Source organism: Astatotilapia calliptera, chromosome 1 (genome assembly GCF_964374335.1).
Source record: "Astatotilapia calliptera chromosome 1, fAstCal68.1, whole genome shotgun sequence".
Classification (NCBI taxonomy): Eukaryota; Metazoa; Chordata; class Actinopteri; order Cichliformes; family Cichlidae; genus Astatotilapia; species Astatotilapia calliptera.
Genome location: NC_137422.1, coordinates 19,825,508 through 19,846,300, shown reverse-complemented (window position 1 = coordinate 19,846,300; position 20,793 = coordinate 19,825,508). Strand labels below are relative to the sequence as shown.

At 40.3% G+C, this 20,793-nt stretch overlaps 3 protein-coding genes across 7 annotated transcripts in view; 2 read left to right on the top strand and 1 right to left on the bottom strand.

The window, feature by feature from the left end:
• Nucleotides 1-7,035, top strand: part of fam189a1 (family with sequence similarity 189 member A1) — a 115,165-nt gene extending 108,130 nt beyond the window's left edge. For both annotated transcript variants that reach the window (XM_026166792.2, XM_026166783.2), the window contains exons 7-12: nt 2,572-2,707; nt 3,748-3,826; nt 3,913-4,695; nt 4,897-4,968; nt 5,321-5,643; nt 6,212-7,035. In XM_026166792.2, coding sequence (XP_026022577.1) covers nt 2,572-2,707; nt 3,748-3,826; nt 3,913-4,695; nt 4,897-4,968; nt 5,321-5,643; nt 6,212-6,415 — 1,597 coding nt within the window. In that variant the 3' untranslated portion in view covers nt 6,416-7,035. The remainder of the gene's footprint in view (nt 1-2,571; nt 2,708-3,747; nt 3,827-3,912; nt 4,696-4,896; nt 4,969-5,320; nt 5,644-6,211) is intronic.
• sord (sorbitol dehydrogenase) overlaps nt 1-20,793 on the bottom strand; it is a 278,112-nt gene that overhangs the window by 246,998 nt on the left and 10,321 nt on the right. The gene's annotated exons all lie outside the window — the stretch shown is intronic.
• On the top strand, nt 8,159-20,506 carry golm2 (golgi membrane protein 2). 4 transcript variants are annotated; one of them, XM_026166749.2, is made up of 10 exons: nt 8,159-9,229; nt 12,100-12,154; nt 13,665-13,767; nt 14,877-14,967; nt 15,187-15,313; nt 15,535-15,615; nt 16,474-16,752; nt 17,092-17,229; nt 18,309-18,476; nt 19,556-20,506. In XM_026166749.2, the coding sequence occupies exons 1-10, from the start codon at nt 8,903-8,905 to the stop codon at nt 19,633-19,635; spliced, it is 1,449 nt and encodes a 482-aa protein (XP_026022534.1). In that variant the 5' UTR covers nt 8,159-8,902; the 3' UTR covers nt 19,636-20,506. The 4 variants fall into 4 exon arrangements, with proteins under 4 accessions (XP_026022534.1, XP_026022525.1, XP_026022554.1 ...); XM_026166740.2 differs by having other exon boundaries at nt 15,532-15,615; XM_026166769.2 differs by lacking the exon at nt 18,309-18,476.

Here is a 20,793-nt window from a genome sequence, read left to right as displayed (position 1 = left end):
AAAGTCATGTCCATAGGAAATGTCAAGAAGCCATTCTTAAGGAAGGGAAACGAGGAACAATCACTGAGCTGTACCAAATTACACAAAAAGTGGATTGAATACAGCAGGTCTTAAGTAGCGATGACTTCAAATGTATAATTTTTGGTTAAAATAAACATCAGTATTTATGGAGGAGGGCAGGAGAGAGATGCAGCAGTGAGTGTCTACAGCTATCTGTAAAACACAGCCAGTTGTATTGAGCAGTGTGTTGATGGAATTATGAACACAGCCCAGATCTCAACATTGTTGAAGTGTGGAATCTTCTTATGATCAAATGAAACAAAAGGCAGCCAAGATCCAAAAAAGAGCTTTGAATGTCCTTCAAGAAGCCCGGAGAACTATGCATGAACACAACCACAAGAGATTACTAGAAACCTTACTTAAGATAGTTCAGGCTGAGTTAAAGAACAAAGATGGCCATACCAAAAACTGACTTTGAAGCTCAGTGGAATTCCACAAACTTTGTCTTTGCTTCATGCACCATATTTCACTTATGTTTTCACATTTTAATAAACCACGGCACTTATTTCCCATTTTCCTATAAAAATAAATTAGATGTGGCTCAACATACATTTCTTCTAGCTTTCAGTTTTTCACAGTAGCACCAACACTCAAGAGTCATTATCTTAAATATTTTTTTAAAATCCTACACAGACTGTGCAGATCTGACTGTGAATCTAAGCGACACTGCACACCCATACATCATGGGAATTACAAGTTCATTGTAGTATAAATGCACACTTGAAACTAGAGAATAAGACCATAAACTCATCAGAAAAGTGTTCAGTGAGGCTGTAGATCAAGCGAGCTGAGGCAAATTTTTCCTGTACTCCTCTATAAAATCAAATGTTTTACAACCAAAGGATTTCCCCCTGCTGGTAAATAAAAAGAAAAACAGATTTGAGGCATTTCGACGTTGACTTTACATTTCAGGAAGGACCAGCTTTTATATACAGACTATGGGATTGTTCTGTATACTCTTGTGCCCCTTCATAAGCACCTATAATAACAAGTTTCACTTATTATTATAGGTGTGAGGTTTTTGGATGTGGAAAGGACACACATCAAAGCGATGCTGCTTAGTTTAGTAGACGCTAAAAGCATAATAACTAATGCATTTTCTTACTGGTATCTGTTTCTAGGTTAAAGACCATTTTCACATTAATATTTAACCTCTACTTCTGTAAATCTCACCAGGATTTCCTATGAGAAAGTAAATATACAGGTGCACGAAGCAGTGTTTGCATGGAAAAGGCAAACCCATCATATTAAGCAGCAACGGCAACATCTCTTCACACGTGTTATTATCAACCACATTGAGCTCAGAGCATTTCTCTCCATTACGAAGCTGTGACCGCGGTACTCAGCTGCAATGGAAGATCATTTGACCCCCTCCCTCACCACCATCTCCATTTTCTAAGCCTTTGCAGAGAGAGCGGTGCTGTTGTGGCCATTTGGCAGGAAGCCTCATCTGTTTGTCAGTTATCCCATAAATATATACAAGGCAACGGAAGCATTTATAGCATCCATGCTCAGGGCCAGGGATGTGTCATGACATCATTATGCATTGAATGACTGGTGGAAATACTCAGGTTGTATTTCATGCTCTGCCACTTTAGAGGAGAATGGGGTTGTAATTAAAAGATATGACAGCACGCATGGCTGCTCATTCTTAATTGGTACCATATGAAACATAGTGCTGCACGCCGAATAATACAGCGCCGATATATATTGTTAGGACTGGAGTGTAGGAGACAAGAGGATCGCTTTCATCCATTCTTTCTTAAGGCTTTTATAGACAATACCATATGTTTGACTTGGATATTCACGCTGGCGGTGACAGTTTCTTAAACACAACACTGTGCGACTGTCTCAGAGCACTCTCTCTTTGTATTCCAAGTATCCAAGAATAGTTTTGTTGTTTATTTAATCATTCCTCGGCACATGTTTTCTGGTTGACTTCCATTCGTTTGTCCATTTCAAGATCTCATGAACACCTTCCGGGAATTTCAGTTACACTTTGCTGGTCAAAGCTCATTGCCATTTCTTCTTCTTCTTCTTCTTTCGACCGCTCACTTTAGGGGTTGCCACACCAGATCATCGGCCTCCATTTCACCCTGTTCCTACCATCCTCCTCTGTCACGCCAACGGTCTGCATGTCCTCTTTCGCTACATCCACTGCGATGTCCAAAAACACATTGTCTCAAGTATTCATACTCTAATTGTGACAACATTTCACAGGAGTTTTCATTAGAATAAAAGTTTTAAATGATGAGCTGTTATATATCCAAAAGGTCAGAGGTCATAGTCTCTGTGACATCCTCTATAAACTCTTTTCTGCCCAGAGCAGTGGGATATTGTGTGGACATATTTCACAGCTGGTCAGTGTTCACATGCATACTGTATATTACCCTAAGACAAAGGTTTTAACTGCAGCTTTATCAGTCAGTGGACAATTATATTTATTAGGCATTCTTTGTATTTTATTATTTGGGTTGTTTGATTGACTCTTTGCTTTTCTGTCCCTTACAGAGGCTTGCATCTGGATTTTCCCCATTCTCCCTTCAGTGCCATATATGGGGTTCCTATCAACAGCCCAGGCACCCTGTACCCAACTGACCTGCCCCCTCCATATGAGTCTGTGGTGGGTCAAACACCTGCCAGCCAGGTGAGGAAAAACAACACCACATAGGTGCATTTTTATCTGAGGTTCACCAGATTCTAATTATTAATGAATTTTCAGTTTCGTGTTTTCTTTTAGTTGTGCATTCAGTGATGTGAAATGACTTCTTTGTAAAATGTAGTATTTTAGGAAGAGTCAATGTGACAGGTGTAAACTTTTATGCATTCGCTCTCAAAGCCAAGTGGGTTTCAAGGTCAGTGGGAAGATTTTTAGATTAGATGTGTGTTTTTAAGGGTTACAGGCCTTAATAAAATGGTTAGGATTTAATTATGTGTCTACTGTTTTCCACTTCTAATTAATATTTGTTAGAAATATTTGAATGTCATGTCACGTGCAAAATTTAGAAGCCCAAAATCACAACAAATATAAGCTCAGTATCATCCAGCTGCCTCGACTGTCTGGGTGAAGTGATCAGAGCTTTTTTTTTTCTTTGCTGCGTCTCATTGTTCAGCGCTAAAAATAACTTTCTAATGTACGAGTAAATCCTTCTGTTATCTTCTCAACATCGTTTAATCACCCCTCACTTATTCTCTGTGCCATTACAGAGATTAAATCCGCAGTTCTCTTCATACCTATTTTTTTTGTCTTTCAAAGAGGAATCAAAAGAAAGGTCTGCTCGCCTGAAATAGATAAGCTGTCAAAAAGTGAATACAGCCATGCAGCAAATGATTTGATGTGTGAGAAATCATCAGAATCTGATGGTTTCAGCATTGAGATGCCATGAGATCAAAAAAGTTATGTGAACCTATATGTATCATATAATGTACCTCAAAAAGGTCATTAGTGCTTCTAATTAAAGTTCCTATTCAGCTCAACATTATACTGTAATTTTCTGCACTGGTACCCCTGCTCTTTATAGTGACAAATTACTGGTAAGTGTGTTGTGGTCTTGCAGAGCCCTCTACAGACCAACCAGTGGTACTGAAGGTTAGGCGCCACGCAGCTGTTGTGCGATATAGCACATGTCAAATATCCATATTTATTGAGGACTCCTGTTATGTTTACTAATAATTTCGTCTTCTCAGGTTACCATCAGCATAGAGCAACAGGCCACTGAGTCCAGTCTGTGTGAGAGAAATACTACCGCAGGTCTCAGCACTCAGGGTAAAGACAGTTTGAATATTCACAGTGCTATTTGTTCCTAAATATCTTTTTCCACTGGTGATCGTGCTAATGATGCATTTTTGCAGCCTCAGTGGACAGTGCCTCTCTCATGGTGTCAGAGGTGGCTGACCAGGACCAGACTTGCTCCTCAGAGGACTTGTGCTCCCTGGAGGTCCAGGGCTCTGACTCCTCTCCCTATGGCACGCTCCACACTGCCCCCACTGATGGAAGCTGCACCAGCCTGGAACTTTGTACACGTGATGCCTCACGTTGCCGCCGTGGCTTGACTAACACTGATGCTCGCCCTAGTGATACTGGATACAGTGAGTCCTCACACACGCAGGAGTCGCTGGAGCGCTCACCTGACTGGTCCTCGGAAAACTTTAGCAATCTGGACCAAGAGGACTCAGCAGAGAACACACATCTATGTGATGAACTCAAGGCTTCAATGCACATATGCGACGAGCTGGCCTCAGCCAAGCATTTACCAGAGGAGCCACCTAAACCCACACCACACACCCTTATCAAAGCAAGAATGACAAGCCGGAAGCTCACACTACCGGTTACTATCCCCCCGCCACCTCAGCCTTGCTCCCCCACCTCTGTGGCTTCCTCTGGTGGAACTTCAGCTTTCAGCCCTTTGGCTGCTTCCCCTTCCCCTTCACCTCCTGCCAGGCCACGCGGCCCAAGGCTGTGTTTCAGTGTTTGGTCACCTTCCTCTGCATCACAACCCCCCTCTACCTCAGCCCAAAGTGGACACTCACCTTCAGAGAAGCCTCGGGTGCTCCGAGCAGCCAGGAGGTACCGCAAACTGGCACGCATTGTCCGTTCCACCAGTGACCCTATCTCGTGCTCCACTATGACAGAAAGTAAGTGCAGCAAATATGTTACCATTTTACACTGTAAATGGCCTGTAAATGGCCTGTACACTGCAGCTTAATTAGTCCATCTAAGAATCATCATCAATCTTTCACTTCCAGATTCTCCAACATCATTATTTGCTGCATTTTTCTGGGTTTTACATTTAAAATACATTATTTTTTCAGCTTGTTTTTATCCCCTGTCTACAGGAGAAAATTCTGGGTGCACCCCTGGAACTGATCCTGCTACTGAAGAGTTAGCTCATGCATCACCAGATCAGGGTAAGAGCGTATAAATGATGAATTCATGTGATAGTTAGGGAAACATCAGAAATTTGCACATCTGCTGCTATACAGCACTCTCTATTTTGTGAATCAATGTAACCTGGTTGGCTTACTATAATAAATTAAAATGCATTGTCAGAAAGAAGAAAATAGTGTTGTGTGTAAAGATGATTGCAGCTCATTTAAAACTGGCTTTGGCATTCTCTCAAATGCAATGCAGTCTTGTAAAAGCCATGTTTCTCAAGAAACTACAAGTGGCATTAGCTCTAATTTTAAGAACTGTGTGTGATTTAATGCGGGTTTATTTGGTTGTTTTTGTTTTATTTTTGCTGCTTTTTCCCCTCCTTAGAGCCAAGGGACAATTCAACAGAGGTAGTTGGAGGTAAACCCACACATATGTCTGCCAGGAAGCAGCAGAAAGAGGGCAAGAAAGTTGACATCCACCTTAAACCCAGATCGCTCCACACACACTCCTCCAACGAACGCCCACACTCCCTGGCTGACCTTAAGATGTACAAAGACACCAAAATACTAGTGGCTAAGTTCCTGGAGCACTCGAGCTGCAGTCTACCTCCTGAAGTCCAGCAAGTTGTCAACAACATCAAGTGTGTCATTAAATCAGATGAGAAACACATGGAGGAGGCCATCTTTAGTGCAAATGTCATAGATCAGGTAACCTGAATATATTATGGATAAAAGCCTTTGATAGTTCAGTGCATTTTAGAAATCTGTATACCTTCTGGCTTTGGTCGTTAGTGGTGAAAAAAAATCATTAAACTGGACCAGCTTAGCAGTGTTTTACAAGCTTTTTACACCAAAACCAAACATACAGGGATGAAAATCAGGAAGACATTTTGGATTGGCTCAATCAGCATTTTTCTATTTTGAACACAATATTGCTATTATTATTGTTATTATTATTATTGTGGTGAAAACATTTCAAATATTTCAAAATAATAATAATAATAAAGAGCATGTGCATTAAATTTGGAAAAGAAATTCCTATTAATCAATTTTATTTTCAGTACTGCTATTTCAAAGGGTTTATCAGTTTGAATCATGTGTTAAAAATAGTCATTTGTTATTGGATAAGTACCTCTGCATAATTTGTAACTTAGAAACATCTGGAGACTTCAAAAAGATACATAACTGAATTTCATCTGTATTGAAGAGATATGAAATGTCTCAAAATGCCTCTGTTATGTGTCTGTCACTGACTCTTGGTGGTTTGTGCTCAAAGGTGATGACCCAGCGCATCATAGGCAGTCCCAGAAAGCGTGGGCATGAGGATCTTCATCTCCAGAGCTGCGGCGCTTTGAGTTCATCACCGTCCCCTTCCATGCGCCGTCCAAAACATCTCCCACAAACATCCACTGCCTGCACCAATCCACTGCGTTCCCCCTCCTCTGAACAAAGCCTTGAGTGCAGAGAAACTATTCTCTGACCACTCTCCTAACAAGGACTTGGGTCTAAACTCTGAGGGCATTCCAGGATGCTGGTGTTGCAGACATGCTGCCCTGGGAATCTGATGTCTGTGAAGCGCTTAAGAACTCTTTGGGTGTCGTGAGATCGTTTCTTGAACAATGTGACTGCAGCACAAAGCTACTGAAATGCCTTCATACTGTATTCCCTAGTGCCCTGTGAGACTGTGCCAAGTCATCAGCAGAAATGGTAGCAAACTCAGAATGAGCCTACCTGTGTCTGTAGTGGCTTATTTCTCATCAGAAAAACAAAAGAATGTTTCTCCCTCAGGGGATCTTTTCTACTCAGTTTCATCTCTTAAAAAAGACACAAATACGCAGCTGGTAAGTTTGGATCCATGACTGAAAGACAAAGGAGATTGTGTAATCAGTATTCCTCTTGTCCTCATAAGAAACAGAGAAAATACATGTTTGTATTAAACTGTGAACTGAATTGACAGGACATTGTTTGCAGACTTTGTGGATTTGTTACTGATAGGGTGGTGACTATTTTGTGGTTCAAGAACATCACAGATGTGGATTATTTAACTTACCTCATTGTGTTACAATTCTTATCAGTGTTACAATAAAATATGCGTTTGTATTTTGTTGTTTGTGGGGTTTTTTTTCTGTCTTACTAGATTATTTATATTTGTCTTCAGGTATTCACATTTTGGCTTTGAAAAGGAGTGGCTAAAGTAATGAAAACGCCAGGTCATGCCAGGTAATTGCATTACCTGGCATGAATTGCAGTTTGGTGAAGCTGTTCCAGTTAGTGTTGTTTCATAACCAGTAATTGTCTGTGAAGGTTCTCAGTCATCCAGGTCATCGTAGTCAAAGGAGCTTGCAAAGAAAAGCGTCTGGACTTCTTTGAGTTACTTGAAGACGTTTCACCTCTCATCCGAGAAGCTTCTTCAGTTCTGAGGTCAAATGGTGGAGAGTCCCAGATATAAACCTAGTGGGAGTAACCCCCCACAGAGGGACAAAAGGACCCCCTGATGATCTTCTAATCGCCTGAGCCAAGGTGTGAAACTGGGTGTGGGTCCCAATCAGCCAGAGTTTCGGGTGCGTTCATTGTGAAACCTGGCCCCACCTTATCATGCAAATTCCTGAGATCAGATGGCCCAGGATGTGAGTGGGCGTTAAGGAGTAATTCATTTTCCTTGAATGACTATTATTTTTGGGTTTTTTTTAACACCTGGAAAAATAACCAAAAGTACTTCCAGCAACTAGACCAAAGTTAGACAGTTTTTGTGACTGATATATACCAACTTTCTCATTACTTAGCTGTAATTTAGCAGCATTGAAGTCACACAGTCAATTTTGTATTTACTTGGTGAATAATTAGCATGGTACACCTGGACTTTTGAGTTGTTGAGTAATAGAAATGTAGAAATTTCAATAATTTTCATCAGTTTATGGAGATTACATTTTTTATTTACTTTTATTGCGCAAAAAGGAAATATCGCACTGTCTTCTGTGTACTAAAGCCAGATCAATCACTCTTCAAGACCGCCCTGCTTCCGGTCATAACTATGTCCCTGTTTAGTGTTTTAAGGCAGGTTTAATCGCTTTTGTCATGTAGACAATGGTTTAACAGATAATGTAAAACACAAATATATAAAGTATAAACTAAAGTCTATAGCGTTCAGATGTGCTAAGAGTTATGAAAGAAATTTAAATACCAATGTAGACTTTTATTTTGAAACGCGCACGTCCGCTGGCAGCGAGCGGAAATTAAAGTGGCTGATTGCAACTTCATGCAGCGCAGACGTGATGTGTGGAAGGCAGTGAATCGTGGACAGTGTATAACAGAAACCCAGTATTCACAGTGGGTTTTTTAAGGTTTAATTGGCTGTATTACGAGATTCAAACCAGTCCTTCGCAATTAAAGACAATGTGTTTCTCTGACAGCAGCCGCTGGTGTTTTCGCGTCTACGGTTGCTAGCTAGCAGTTAATACGAGCTAACGTAACGTCGGGGTCAGAATTCAGGATCAGCAGTAGTCCTGTTTGACGGCGATTTTAGGGATTAGTGGAGTTCCAGACGTCTGTGCGTCCGGTACTGCTCGATTTACCAGAGGGACACAAAATAATTAGCTAAAGGCTAACGTTGTACAGCTAGCTTATATGGTTTATAGCATTCCTCAGTGCCACGGCGCCGTCGTGTCCACGTCTCGTCTGCCAGCTGAGCTAGGCCACGTCCCTGCGGGCGTATTTCACTTACTAACATTGGACGGATTGCAGTGAAGATGCCTAGTGAGCGGAAGGAGGAAGGAGAGCAAAGATCACTAGAAATGTGAAGGTCCTTTAGCGTTCATGACTGTCTGTTAAACGTCTGGACTTCCGAGCGCTTGCCGCATATACACGGCATGTCACGTAGACGGATGTGTTTCACACCGGGAGAATAGTCTTCACTGAGCTCGTTGGGTTGCAGTAACAACCTGAAATATCGTTAGACTTTGTTTGGGAAATGGTTGGGTTTGGCGCAAACCGACGGGGAGGTCGCCTCCCGTCCTTCATCTTCATCTTCTTGATGGTGATCATCGTCGTGCTGTCTTTCAACTACTGGACAGTGTCCAACAAGCACGGCCGCTTGCTGGATGAGCTGGCGGAGGTGCAGACGCAGGTGAAGCGCACGGACGCGGCGCGGAGCCGGCTGGAGAAGCGGAACTCGGAGCTGATGGTGCAGGTGGACACGCACAGGAAACAGATCGACCAGAAGGATGGGGACTACAGCGTCCTGGAGAGCAAGCTCCAGGCCAAGGATGCTCTCATTAAAAAGTGCACAGATGAAAAGGTACATTTCTCTTTTTGCCTTTGTCTTGGTTTGATCGAGTTAAGTGTCGTTTTTACTGAAATTTAACATTGCAGGTCACGCAAGGTATTAGAGCAGATAAAACATTTCCTGGGTACGGCACAGCATCTATACAGAACCAAGCTTATTCGTCTTTGACCGAGTGTCACTGTAATAATTATGTGTGTTTGGGGGCAAGACTGACTCACTCATTTTTTTTAATCTAGAGGTGGGTGTCATGTTCTCAGGAAAAGCAAACAGGAATGACAAGAAGGTTCTTCATTACACCAAATCGGGGGTGTATGGACAAGTATTACTTGTAATACAAGTAGGAAAGGACAATATTTAGCCTCAGTCATATCACCATGTCTAATTTCACCACCTTATCTCATTGTTGTGCTGTAATCTCAGCACTTTATATCAGAAAGTGCAAATATCTTATGTACTTAAGAGAGGTGAGGCAGGCTGTCTTGAGTGTGAGCCACATAGTTTCATCTTTCTCGATTGCTTTCACCTGAATATTTCTCCACCAAGAATATCTTGCTAGAAATTAACAGCTGACAGCTTCCTGAATCAAAAGGGTGTTTATAGGCCTCTTAAACTGTGGTTTTGTAGGTGATTTTCAATTATTTTGTTATTTGAGATGTATTATGTGATGCAGGCTTTGGAGCATACACTGGTGATGTGGTGTGTGCTGTTGGTCCAACTTCAGAGGTGCTTGTGCTAGACAGAGCAGTGTTTCATTCATCTAGAAACAATTAATTTTGCTCGATTATTTTGGTTTGCACTGTTAATTGTTAGATTTCACTACATTGCTGCCAACTATCTTCCGGTGCATAACAGGGGAAATTACATTCACAAAAGAAAGCAAATTGAATTCAACTTTATGATGTTGTTTCTGTTGCTGATTTGCTCTTTCATTCTATCAGCACATTATTACACGTCTGTGGGGGCATTTATGTATTCACTGTGAAAGGCACATCAAAGCGCGCCACATGGACATTCCCACTTCTTGTCCTGCACAGTTACCCAGCCAGTATTTCACTGGCTTTTATGTCCCAGCACCTTCTGAACTTTTGTTCCGAGTCCAGCCGCCCTGGGTGTGTAATTTGCATCCAGTCTGGCTCGGTTTGATGTTTTTCAAAAGCAAAAGCTTAAAATTGTTTAGCTTATGTTTATCCAGTGTGGATTGTCGCTCTCTGGTTTGACCACAGACAGCAATAAAACAAATGCAGCATTCATGATTTTCAACTAATCGTTTTAACTTCATGCAACCTTATACAATAAAGCAACACATTTATTGCATAGTTACAACTAAATCTGCAGGATTATCAGGTTGGGTAAGGTTGTGGGTAACATTGCCTTGCTTTGCTCAACATTTATTGATGAGCTGTCCTTAGCCACAACACACAAAACTTTCTCCCAACGTTTGGAGTCAGGTTACTGGTAAAATGTAATTGACCTGCAACATAATACTTATATGATACTTATAAAGGGCTATACATGAACACACTGGCTGAACACATGAACACATTGTCTAAGCTCCCTTATTTCTTGACTAAATTCCAAGATCCGGCTCTGTTTCCTTATTCAGGATAAAGGTAGCCATTAAAGAGTGGTTGTTCTCCTCCTTTCTTCTGTCAACAGACCAACCTTGTTTCAACAGTCTGCCTCACATTGTGAGAAGTGTGTACCACAAAGAAAGTGACAGATAAGTCTGATAAGTGGCTTTCAAACAGTAGAGTCTATAGTTTTTAAGTTAGGTGCAAGAATGAATTATGGAGCCTTATACTTCTTCATTTAGTGTGACCATGTTGTTCTAAAGAGCCCGGCGGCACAGGGAGGCCATTACCCACTTATGAGCGTCTAACAAGCCTTAGTCTTAGAGCAGTTGACATTAATGCTGTATTTCCTGTCCAGTCTTATTGACCTCCTTCTGGCTCAGTCAGTTTGCCCAACTGTTTCAAGAGCTCGAATGCCTAACAATGACAAGTTTTTGGTAGAAAGGCAGATAAAGTATATCCATAAAAATCAGTACAAATCCCGTAGCTCTGCAAATTAATATTTTCAATATGTTGCTTCTATTATTTTCAGAAAATATGGCTAAATATTAATGACAAAATGGTGGGTACATGCATCCTAGTGAGCCTCCAAGATCTTTTTGATGCTTTGGAAGACCTTGCTGCCACCTCAGTTGTATTTATAGAAGTATAACTTCAACTTAACTATAGCTGCTGTTTTTACATTTCATGCTTTGAAATCCATATTTGTAATCTAGTGGGACAGAAAAAATGTAGCTTTTGGGTGTCACTGTGATGTCCAAAGCCTCAAGTTTCCTTCCTTCCCCCTGCTTAACTTTCTTGTTTGGTATTTTACTGCTCTTCATGAGTTTTTGCATGCCATTTATTTTACTAGAACACAAAATAAAGCGCAGCCAGAAGCTTCAGGGTAATAGAGAGACTTTTAAGTTTCACATCATTAATGTTTATTGCGTAGCTGTATTGGATTTTATTATGGTTTACCTGGTGGCAAAGTGTAAATAAAAAAAGCCAAAACCAAAAAACTCAAACTAGCAATAAATGAGCTTTCAGTTTGTGTGCTGGTGCTTTTTTCTTTTCTGTGAAATAAATCCTGAAACATTTTGTAGATTGAGATCACAGAACAGGCGTTGGATCAGTATCGCATGACTCAGAGTACTGGAATAAAGAAAAGGGTTGTACTGACTGCAACCAGTTTTCACTATGAAGCATAACAGGATTAACCTGTTCCCCTCTTTTCATTCGTGCAGCTGTCTGATAATGCAGGAACCTAAACTGGTTTTATCTTTACCATAACTAATACATGTTTTTTTTTTCTTTCTTTTAATGTTGCAGATGAAGCTGCAGGATGATGTCACAGCCCAAATGACAGAAATTCAAAGGCTTAAAGGTAAAACTTCTATGGGCTCAAAATGTGGTCATAAATATTTTGTACTTGTAAAAAAGATTTGTATGTGCGTAAAAAAGATTTGTATGTGCGTAAAAAAGATTTGTATGTGCGTAAAAAAGATTTGTATGTGCGTAAAAAAGATTTGTGTGTGGACTTAGAAAAAAAAAACCCTGCAAGTTACAAGTACGGATTTTTGACCCCATTTTTCTTCCCTTCATCTGATTGGTCAATGTCATGTCAATCACAAATGTAACAATCCAATCAGAGAACAGATGGGTTTGGCTGTCGAGGGGCGCTTTTTTTGAACTGCAGTTCTTTGAAGGGAATAAATGCCCTTTTACATGCCAACCCAGCGTTTTCCTTCATCACCACGAAGGAAAACAGTCTGTGGTCGTCCGAGTTTGGTGATTTTTGTGTCACAGGTCTACGTGTTTAATACAGTGACTTCCACAGCCTTTTCAACAGCGCTGCGGACCGCGGGGTGGGGGCGGGCAGTGTTTTGGAAATGACAGTCTTCATTACAAAGCTTTCTTCGTTATGAATTAGCATACATGTTTTTATTGAACATTTGAAGAACTAGCAAAAAAAACAAACTCTTGTAGAGGACATAAAGTCAGAGATAGAAAAGACAAGGAGCAGGTGTATCTAGTACAGGTAGAGCTGCTGCAAAAACCCACAGAGCCCAGCAGCCAGCGTAACAAATTCTGGATCCTTTGCTTTTAGTTAGCAGTTAGCATTAGCAGCGTATCCTGCATCCGATGTGAAAGGACTTTTATGCTGCGCACTGTGACTCACAGCAATGGTCCTGGGTCAGCCCTGACTTTGTGTTAAACTAATCCTAAAGTAATAATGTTATTTCTAACCACTGATATACCACAACTTTATCCTTTCAACAGCTACTGAAAGTTAGGGGACCTAGCTGCTATCGGATATTTATATAGCGATCCTCCAGCTTCAAACGGTATCACCCTTCAAGGACCTGCAGTTCAAAACAGCGCCCCTCCGACAGCCAAACCCATCTGTTCTCTGATTGGATTGTTACATTTGTGATTGACATGACATTGACCAATCAGATGAAGGGAAGAAAAATAGGGTCAAAAATCCGTACTTGTAACTTGCAGGGGGTTTTTTTCTAAGTCCACACACAAATCTTTTTTACACATACAAATCTTTTTTACGCACACACAAATTCTTTTTACACATACAAATCTTTTTTACACACACACAAATCTTTTTTACACACACACAAATCTTTTTTACACACACACAAATCTTTTTTACACACACACAAATCTTTTTTACGCACACACAAATCTTTTTTACAAGTACAAAATATTTATGACCACATTTTGAGCCCATAGACTTCAGCCTGTGTTGGCCAACAGAGGGCACTCTGGCAATTCCTTTAACACAGAATATGTAACATACAAAGCAATTTCATATAGCAGTACAAGTCTTTCAATAAACCTCTTCAAAATGTTTGTTTTTGTGTGTCTGTTATTACAAACAGAGCAGCTAAGGGAGCTCAAGCAAGAGTTCATGAAGCAGGAAGAGCAGCTAAGAGAAGTGAAGAAAAATAACACTAACTTGGAAAGAAAACTGGAATATGAAAGGTATGTTAGTTCTTTACATGTGCCTGAGTCTTAGATATACCCATATTCGAGGAACTGTGAGCTCTCAGAGATTAAGGCTGCACAATTAGTCTATCACAATTTTGGTTTTCCACAATTAAATGAAGATAATTAAACGATATTGAAAATGCATGCTACACCAACAGAACGCACAGAAAAAAATCTAATCAGGCACTTCGTAAATCACTGCCTGATGATGTGCCCAGCATGTGCCAATCACAGCTTTCCCCTGCACCGCACAGCATGAAGTTTCCTCATTCTATTTGACCGTACTTATGTGGTACAGATAATACCATCAGAGCAGAAATCAAAAGTGTGGCACAGCAGGAAGTGAAGTGGTTGCTCTTCGAAGCAGATTATTACCCACTGTTTGGAAGTACTTTGGATTTAGGGAAAGTGATGTTAACCAAGAACAAATTCAACAAGTGCTGTAAAATTGCGTCTGCATGGCAAAGCAGTGCGACTAACTTGTGCTGCAGTTTGAGGTGTGTTTTTTGTGTGTTTGCTTAATTGACGCATCAAGACCAAGCAAAACAGTGTAGTGTTTGCTAACATGAATCGTCAAATTCTCACATCCACAAAAGCGAGCTTGTACAGTGTGTCCGTCCAGCTCACAAGGATTCACTGAAATTACCTAGAGGCAACACTCCATTTGGCCAAACACAGTTATCCAGTAGACAAAGTGAGTTTAATTTAAAAAAAAAAAAAAGGGATAATGGTCAACTTACTGGACAAAAGATATCTTATCCCTTTGTGCTATAATTTTTGCAAAAATGGCGCTGTCTGCAAGAAATCTCAGGAAATTATAGAGGGATTGTACAGCTTTCAAGTAACTGGCTACATGCCTATCATGCAGGTATCATGAATGGAGTGAAATGCTATATTTGCTATATTTTGCTTCTAGAAGTTACACATACAATAGTGGAATAAACACATTATTTGTCTGCAAAGGTTTATTATCAGGAGTGTAGGGCAGTGTAAAATAGAGAAAAGCAACTGTTGATTTGATTTTGTTTTATAGTTTCTTTATGTATAAAATTGAAAAAATTCCTTATTGTGCAGATGAAACTGAATGAATACATGTTAACTAGTTTACAGTGTGGACGCCAGATTGCACAACTGAAAGACGAGTATGAAGAAGCAAAAAAGACTCTGGAGGAAGAAACACTAAAGCTAAGACAGGTTAGTCTGATTAATCTTAACAAAAAGGATAAGAGCTATTCTTGTGTTTCTTTAGTAAATGATGAAAAGTTTTGTTTGCACATTGCATTTATTCACTACTTTTGGATCTTTAACACAGATGTATTTAAAATAGAAATGAATTGTCCTGTGTTTCTGTTCTCTAAGCTTTCCTGTTCATTAAACAGCTTTGTCTTTTCTGTAATCTGCTTTCCTTTTCAGAGTGCAGTGGATGGTCACAAGAATGTAGTGGGGGGTAGACATGCAGATACAGAGCCTGGTGTGGAGACGGCTGGAGAGCGCCATACAGTGGCCACTCACCGGCATGACAGACACTCCGATCTGAAAGGTAGAGTGATTAAGTTGAGCAACGCTGCTATCGTTTACTTTATGCTGCTTTCTACACGTTAAATGAAGATGTTGACTTTTAGGAGAAAATCATCAATAATAATTGCTCACATGGATCTTTTAATATTTTAATGTAAATAGTAGTTACCTCACGCTGTCTGGTTGTTAATCCTGTTAATATGCTAGCGCTTCACTCCCATTCCCTGTGCTGTGTTACAGAAGAGATGGGTAAGCCCGGCAGTGATGCTGGCATGCCTGGTATTGAAGACAGTGAGGTGGGAAAAATTGACGATGTGCAGTTTGGTAAGTAATGAATGTAAACTTTCAGAGATCAAGCTCAGCAAATTATTGATTTGAAAGAATTCTGTAGCTGTGTAATGACAAAAACATTTGGACTTTTTAATCGGCCAGTATAGGTATTGACAGACCATAATCAGCATTAGATTAGGCCTTAATATAAGTAAACATGTTAGTTAGATTTAAATTCACCTCATCACAGTTTCCATGAAGGAAGAAATTTGCTATACAGACTGAATCTGCTTTTCTTTTTTCTTTCTTTTTTTTTTTACCTGCCTTTAAACTTGTTGACTCTGCTGTTTGGCCATTTTAACATGAGAGTCTAAAGGGAATGAGTCACTTCTGGAGTCAGCCTCAGGTGCCGCTTTGAGGAATTATGGTTCTTTTGTGGGCAGCATGGTGGTGTGATGGTTATAAACATTGCCTGATGGGTTTGAATCCATTAGCTGTCCGGAGCCTTTCTGTGTGAAGTTTGTATGTTCTCCCCTTGTCTGTGTGGATGTCCAGGTTACCCTTCCTTTTGCCCTATGGCAGCTGGGATGGGCTGCAGTGAAACTCCCAACTCTAAATTGGACAAGTGGAAGAAAATGGATGGATAGTTCTTTGGGTTTTCAACTTGGGTTTCATTTTTCAACCCCTCAAGGTTGCTTTTTAGTGAAATACAGTGAAACTGAATCCGTAACTAGAGAACAATAACTGACCCACATAGCTTACTTACCTGAATAGTGCATATAAAGTGAGGAAATCCTTCTCCCTTCTGTCACTGATTGTAACCCTACCCTTTTTTTTTTTTTTTTTTTTTAAAAACAAAATCCTTGTGGCAAGTAGGTCACTGACCTTTCTCACATTGTCTTTGGCCTACAGGCTTGAAGAAACCAGCCATTACCCAGAAACACGACGAAGCCCCGGATGTGGCCGTGGGAGCCGGTGCTGGACCTGGAGTCGGGGGAGCTGATGGTCCCGGAGGCCAGGGCATGTTGCTGGACCAGCCCGGACTCCAGCAGGACAGACTGGATGGCCGAGCCGTAGTGATTGCACCTCCAGGCATCAACAAACAGGGAGACAAATCAATAGTATTTGAAGAAGACAACAAAGTGGGTATCAAGGCAGATGAGCTGGGAGAACAGCAAAGGCAACTTCGAGGTGCAGTAACCACATCCATGTAACTGCTATTAATTTTAACAATGTTTATTTTGAGCCTTTAGGCATGGGATAATAATGTGACTACAGCTTATTATAGATTTTTAGCTTTTGGGTGGTTTGTCTTTTGCCACATCTAGACTGAAAGGGGAGAGAACTGTTATCCTGTTACATTATTTGTTTACAGTTCCTCCATTTGTAATGAGTTTTTCAAGTGATGTGTAACCTCTTTCAAAAGTTTGAGTGCTCCCTTAAAGAAGGCAAATATAGCTTTGAGAAAGCAGTACTGGGAACAACTGCGCCTGACGTTTGAAGTATTTGTTTTGTTTTTCTAATAATCAGTTCCCAGTGATGTCAGAGTTGAAGGTGAACACTTGAAGAGGATTCCTTTGCCCCCCAACCCTGCCCAGGTGCCCAATCCCATCCAGCCTCACCACGCCAAAGACCAAGTTCCAGCAGAACCAGTACACCACCGCCAAAGTGAGTTCCTCTAATAAACTCTGAAAAAGTGAACCCTGCTATTGGCAATGAGGGTAGTGATTATTTTCTTTTCTTTAACTCATTGATTGATTCCACTCAAGTACAATTATAGCATTTATGGTAAGTTAGTTCTGTTTATACTTTTCTGAATATCTAATAAGGCAGGGATTAAAATATAACTTACTGTGGTGTCATGTGTACAGTTTTTCCAGTTTCTAAGTCAGTGCATCCTCCTAAACATAACACATTTTCATGAAAGATGGGACTTCTAAGTATATAAGTCCTATCTGAACATGGTTAGGGCTGTCACAGAAGGGTCTCTTGCAGGGGGAGGGAGACAAATGACACACTTGGCTCCTCAATTTTCCTTTCCTGTTACCTCACTTCTGTTCTGCTCTACTGCGCTTTCTTCCTCCTTCTCTCTCTTTTTTAAAATGTTCAGTTCTTTTCTCTCTTTTACACTTCCATCTCATCATCTGCAGCCCTGCTGCTTAAAAAACCCACTAAGTTTTCATTTTGTTTTTCTTCTGCTCTGATCCTTCTTCTAAATTTCAATTTAGTGTAGAAGTTAACACCCTTTAGGTGATTTGTTTTTGCTGTCATCTCTGTTTACATTATCAGCTTACAGACTGCACAGCTCATCCCAATTCCCATCCCGGTTCGAAATCTGTGAGGGTCTAGACAGGAACATAAGCAGTCTTATATGCTGGTGTGAAAGAAACTGCAGCAGTAAAAACTCATTTTCGAGTTAGTTTTCGAGTTAGTTTTCAGATCTCTCCAAAGAGGCCTCTTATTTGAAGCCACATTGGACCACACTACCGCCACCACATGCTGTGAATCTTGTGGTAGGCAAACTCTTAATTTATAATACTGCATCCAAGACCACGATTGGCTTTTTTTTTTTTTTTCTCTTCAGAAGGCACCATGTATTTACCTCATCTTTCTCATCTTTTGTCATTCTCTTAATGCAACTACTTTTTCCTTCATGCATACATGATGCAGTATTTCCCCTCCCTATCTTCCTACAACTGCCTTCGCTTCCCTTCCGTCCTGATGAGGCCCTTCTCTGCCTCCTGCAGGCCGATTCTTTGATGAGAACGAGTCCCCAGTAGATCCGCAACACGGCTCTAAGCTGGCGGATTACAATGGGGATGATGGGAACGTGGGTGAGTATGAGGCTGACAAGCAGGCCGAGCTGGCCTACAATGAGGAAGAGGATGGTGATGGTGGGGAGGAAGACGTTCAAGGTGAGCCAGGCCGGGGGATTGGACTGTTTGTCCAGATGTTTATCCACCATTCCTCCTTGCTCCCTCCCTCCACCCCTGTCCTGCCAACCTGCTACATTAAGTAGCTCACAGCAACCCTGAGTTTGGTCTTTACGTCATCGTAAATACAGATATTTAAAAAAAAAAAAAAGAAATGTGGCAAAAATACCTGAGGATCAAAGCAGAACTGCTTTGTGTGCAATTCAGGAGAATTGCATATTTTTACTCAGCCCTATAACAGTCTTAATACCCTCTTATCTTATGTAGAGGGAGAACTTGACCCAGGAACTTGCGGTTCTGTGAGAGTAATTGAGTGGTCATCTAGTGTTTTCTGTCCTGCCTATGTTTCGTTTTAGCTAAACCACCTGTCTGTGCCCACCAAACATCTGACCTACATCTAGCCCAGTAGATATATATATAGCTCACTGTGTTCCTGAATGTGTCTGTGTTCTCCTTGAAATATTGAAATGCATGTCCATGTTTTGTTTGTTTGTTTGTTTTATTGTTTGTTTTTCTCTCTCTTTGTTTTGATTGCCCTTTGGATTTTAAATGAAATTGCACTATTTCATACCGAAACTACAATAGTATTTTTAGGGAAATTGTGTTTTGTTTGAATCTATCAAAGGAAAAAATAATTTTATTTCTGATCTGCCAGTTCTGTGATTGGCTGTTTTTTCATTTGTCTTACATTTATCAGATACATATGCCATAACATGAAGTCTCTTATATATATACACTTGCTATTTAAAGTTACCAACAGGAAAGCTAATATCCTAGAATGATGTGGGTTGAGTTTCTTCTAAAATGAACAATCTGTTGATATATTTCTTGTACATAAATCAGTGTTGCTGAAGGGAATCAGAGAGGGCTCTGGATATTACACAATTCACAGAAGGTTGACATCAACATCCTTTAAAGCTTAAAGTCAGCACTACGATGTTACATTATGGTGTCATCCTCATATACCAGAGATTATTCAGAACGCGTAGTAAATTTTGCATCTATTTAATTGTGCATTCTCTAATATTTGTGTTTCTCTCTTCTTCTTTTTTTCCCTCTAGATGATGACGATCGAGATATGCAGGGAGATCGGGCTGTGGATTATGGGAAAAAAAGACATCAAGCCAACGACATTCTTTGAATGGAAACTCATACAATCGTATCTCATAAAAAACACATTCAGACCCATCTCCACAAGTGAGATTTCTCTTGACAAAAAAACATCAGTATGTCTAAGAACTTTTATAGGTTGCAATCTCAATGTCATGGACTATTTTGAAGAACAGACATTGCAGCTAATGAAGTAATTCTAAATAATGTAACATACTATGGAAAAAAACACACAAGGCATTTCCCCAAGCTGCTGTTAATTTGCTAATGGCTTTAAGTTATGACAGTAGAGATAATATACTGTACTTTGACTGTTGAGTATTTGATAACTGCACCGGCTCATGCCGGCCCTAATGACCCACATCTGAACTTCAAGGACAGACCATGTTTTGGTTTAGCTACTCTTCTTCTTCTCACTTTGCTGTTGCTTGGTACAAACTCTTCATCTGAGATGTTTATCAGAGACTAATTTGGCATTCTGCCTTTCTAACATAATCGTGGGACTCTTATATGGAAAACTTTTCTGTTTGTTTGTTTACAAGAGTGGGAATGCATTACAAATGCCAAGGACTCTACTCATGGCCTGTTGAATCCGTTTCTTACTTTGACAGACTAAAAAGTGCTTTTCTTTTTTCTTAAATGATGCCATTGCATGCATTTGAAACTTTTTATTAATCAAATTGAGCAAAATACTCATGCTTAAGCAATACTTAGAACAATGTTGGTGTCCTACAGTGTGATTAACCAAGCACATGTGGAGCTGACATACTGTACAAATGCTTCCATGAATGAGGTTTCTGTGAACATAAAATTAGTTCTGTTTGTGCAACCAGGAAAATTGATTTCTCATGGAAAGGCACATGAATGTAATTTTATTTTATTAAAGGTGATGCTTCATGTCATTTGTGACGGTACTTTAGAGTCAATGCAGATGCATAGGTTGTCATCCTTCTCAAAATAGTCGTGTTTTGCCTGGGTATCTGTAGTGCATCATATCCAGTGGGGTTTTGTGTTTGTTTTATTTATTTGTTTATTTTGGTTGTTGCTTTGTATTTTACCGCTTGCAAATGATGACCACAAAGACGAGCAGTCCTTTACCTTTATGATCGCTGGCAGAAGAAACGGTTCGCGGCAGTGATCATTGCAGACTGGCTGGTGTTTTTGAGAGGTAAGGGGGTGTGTCTGTGTC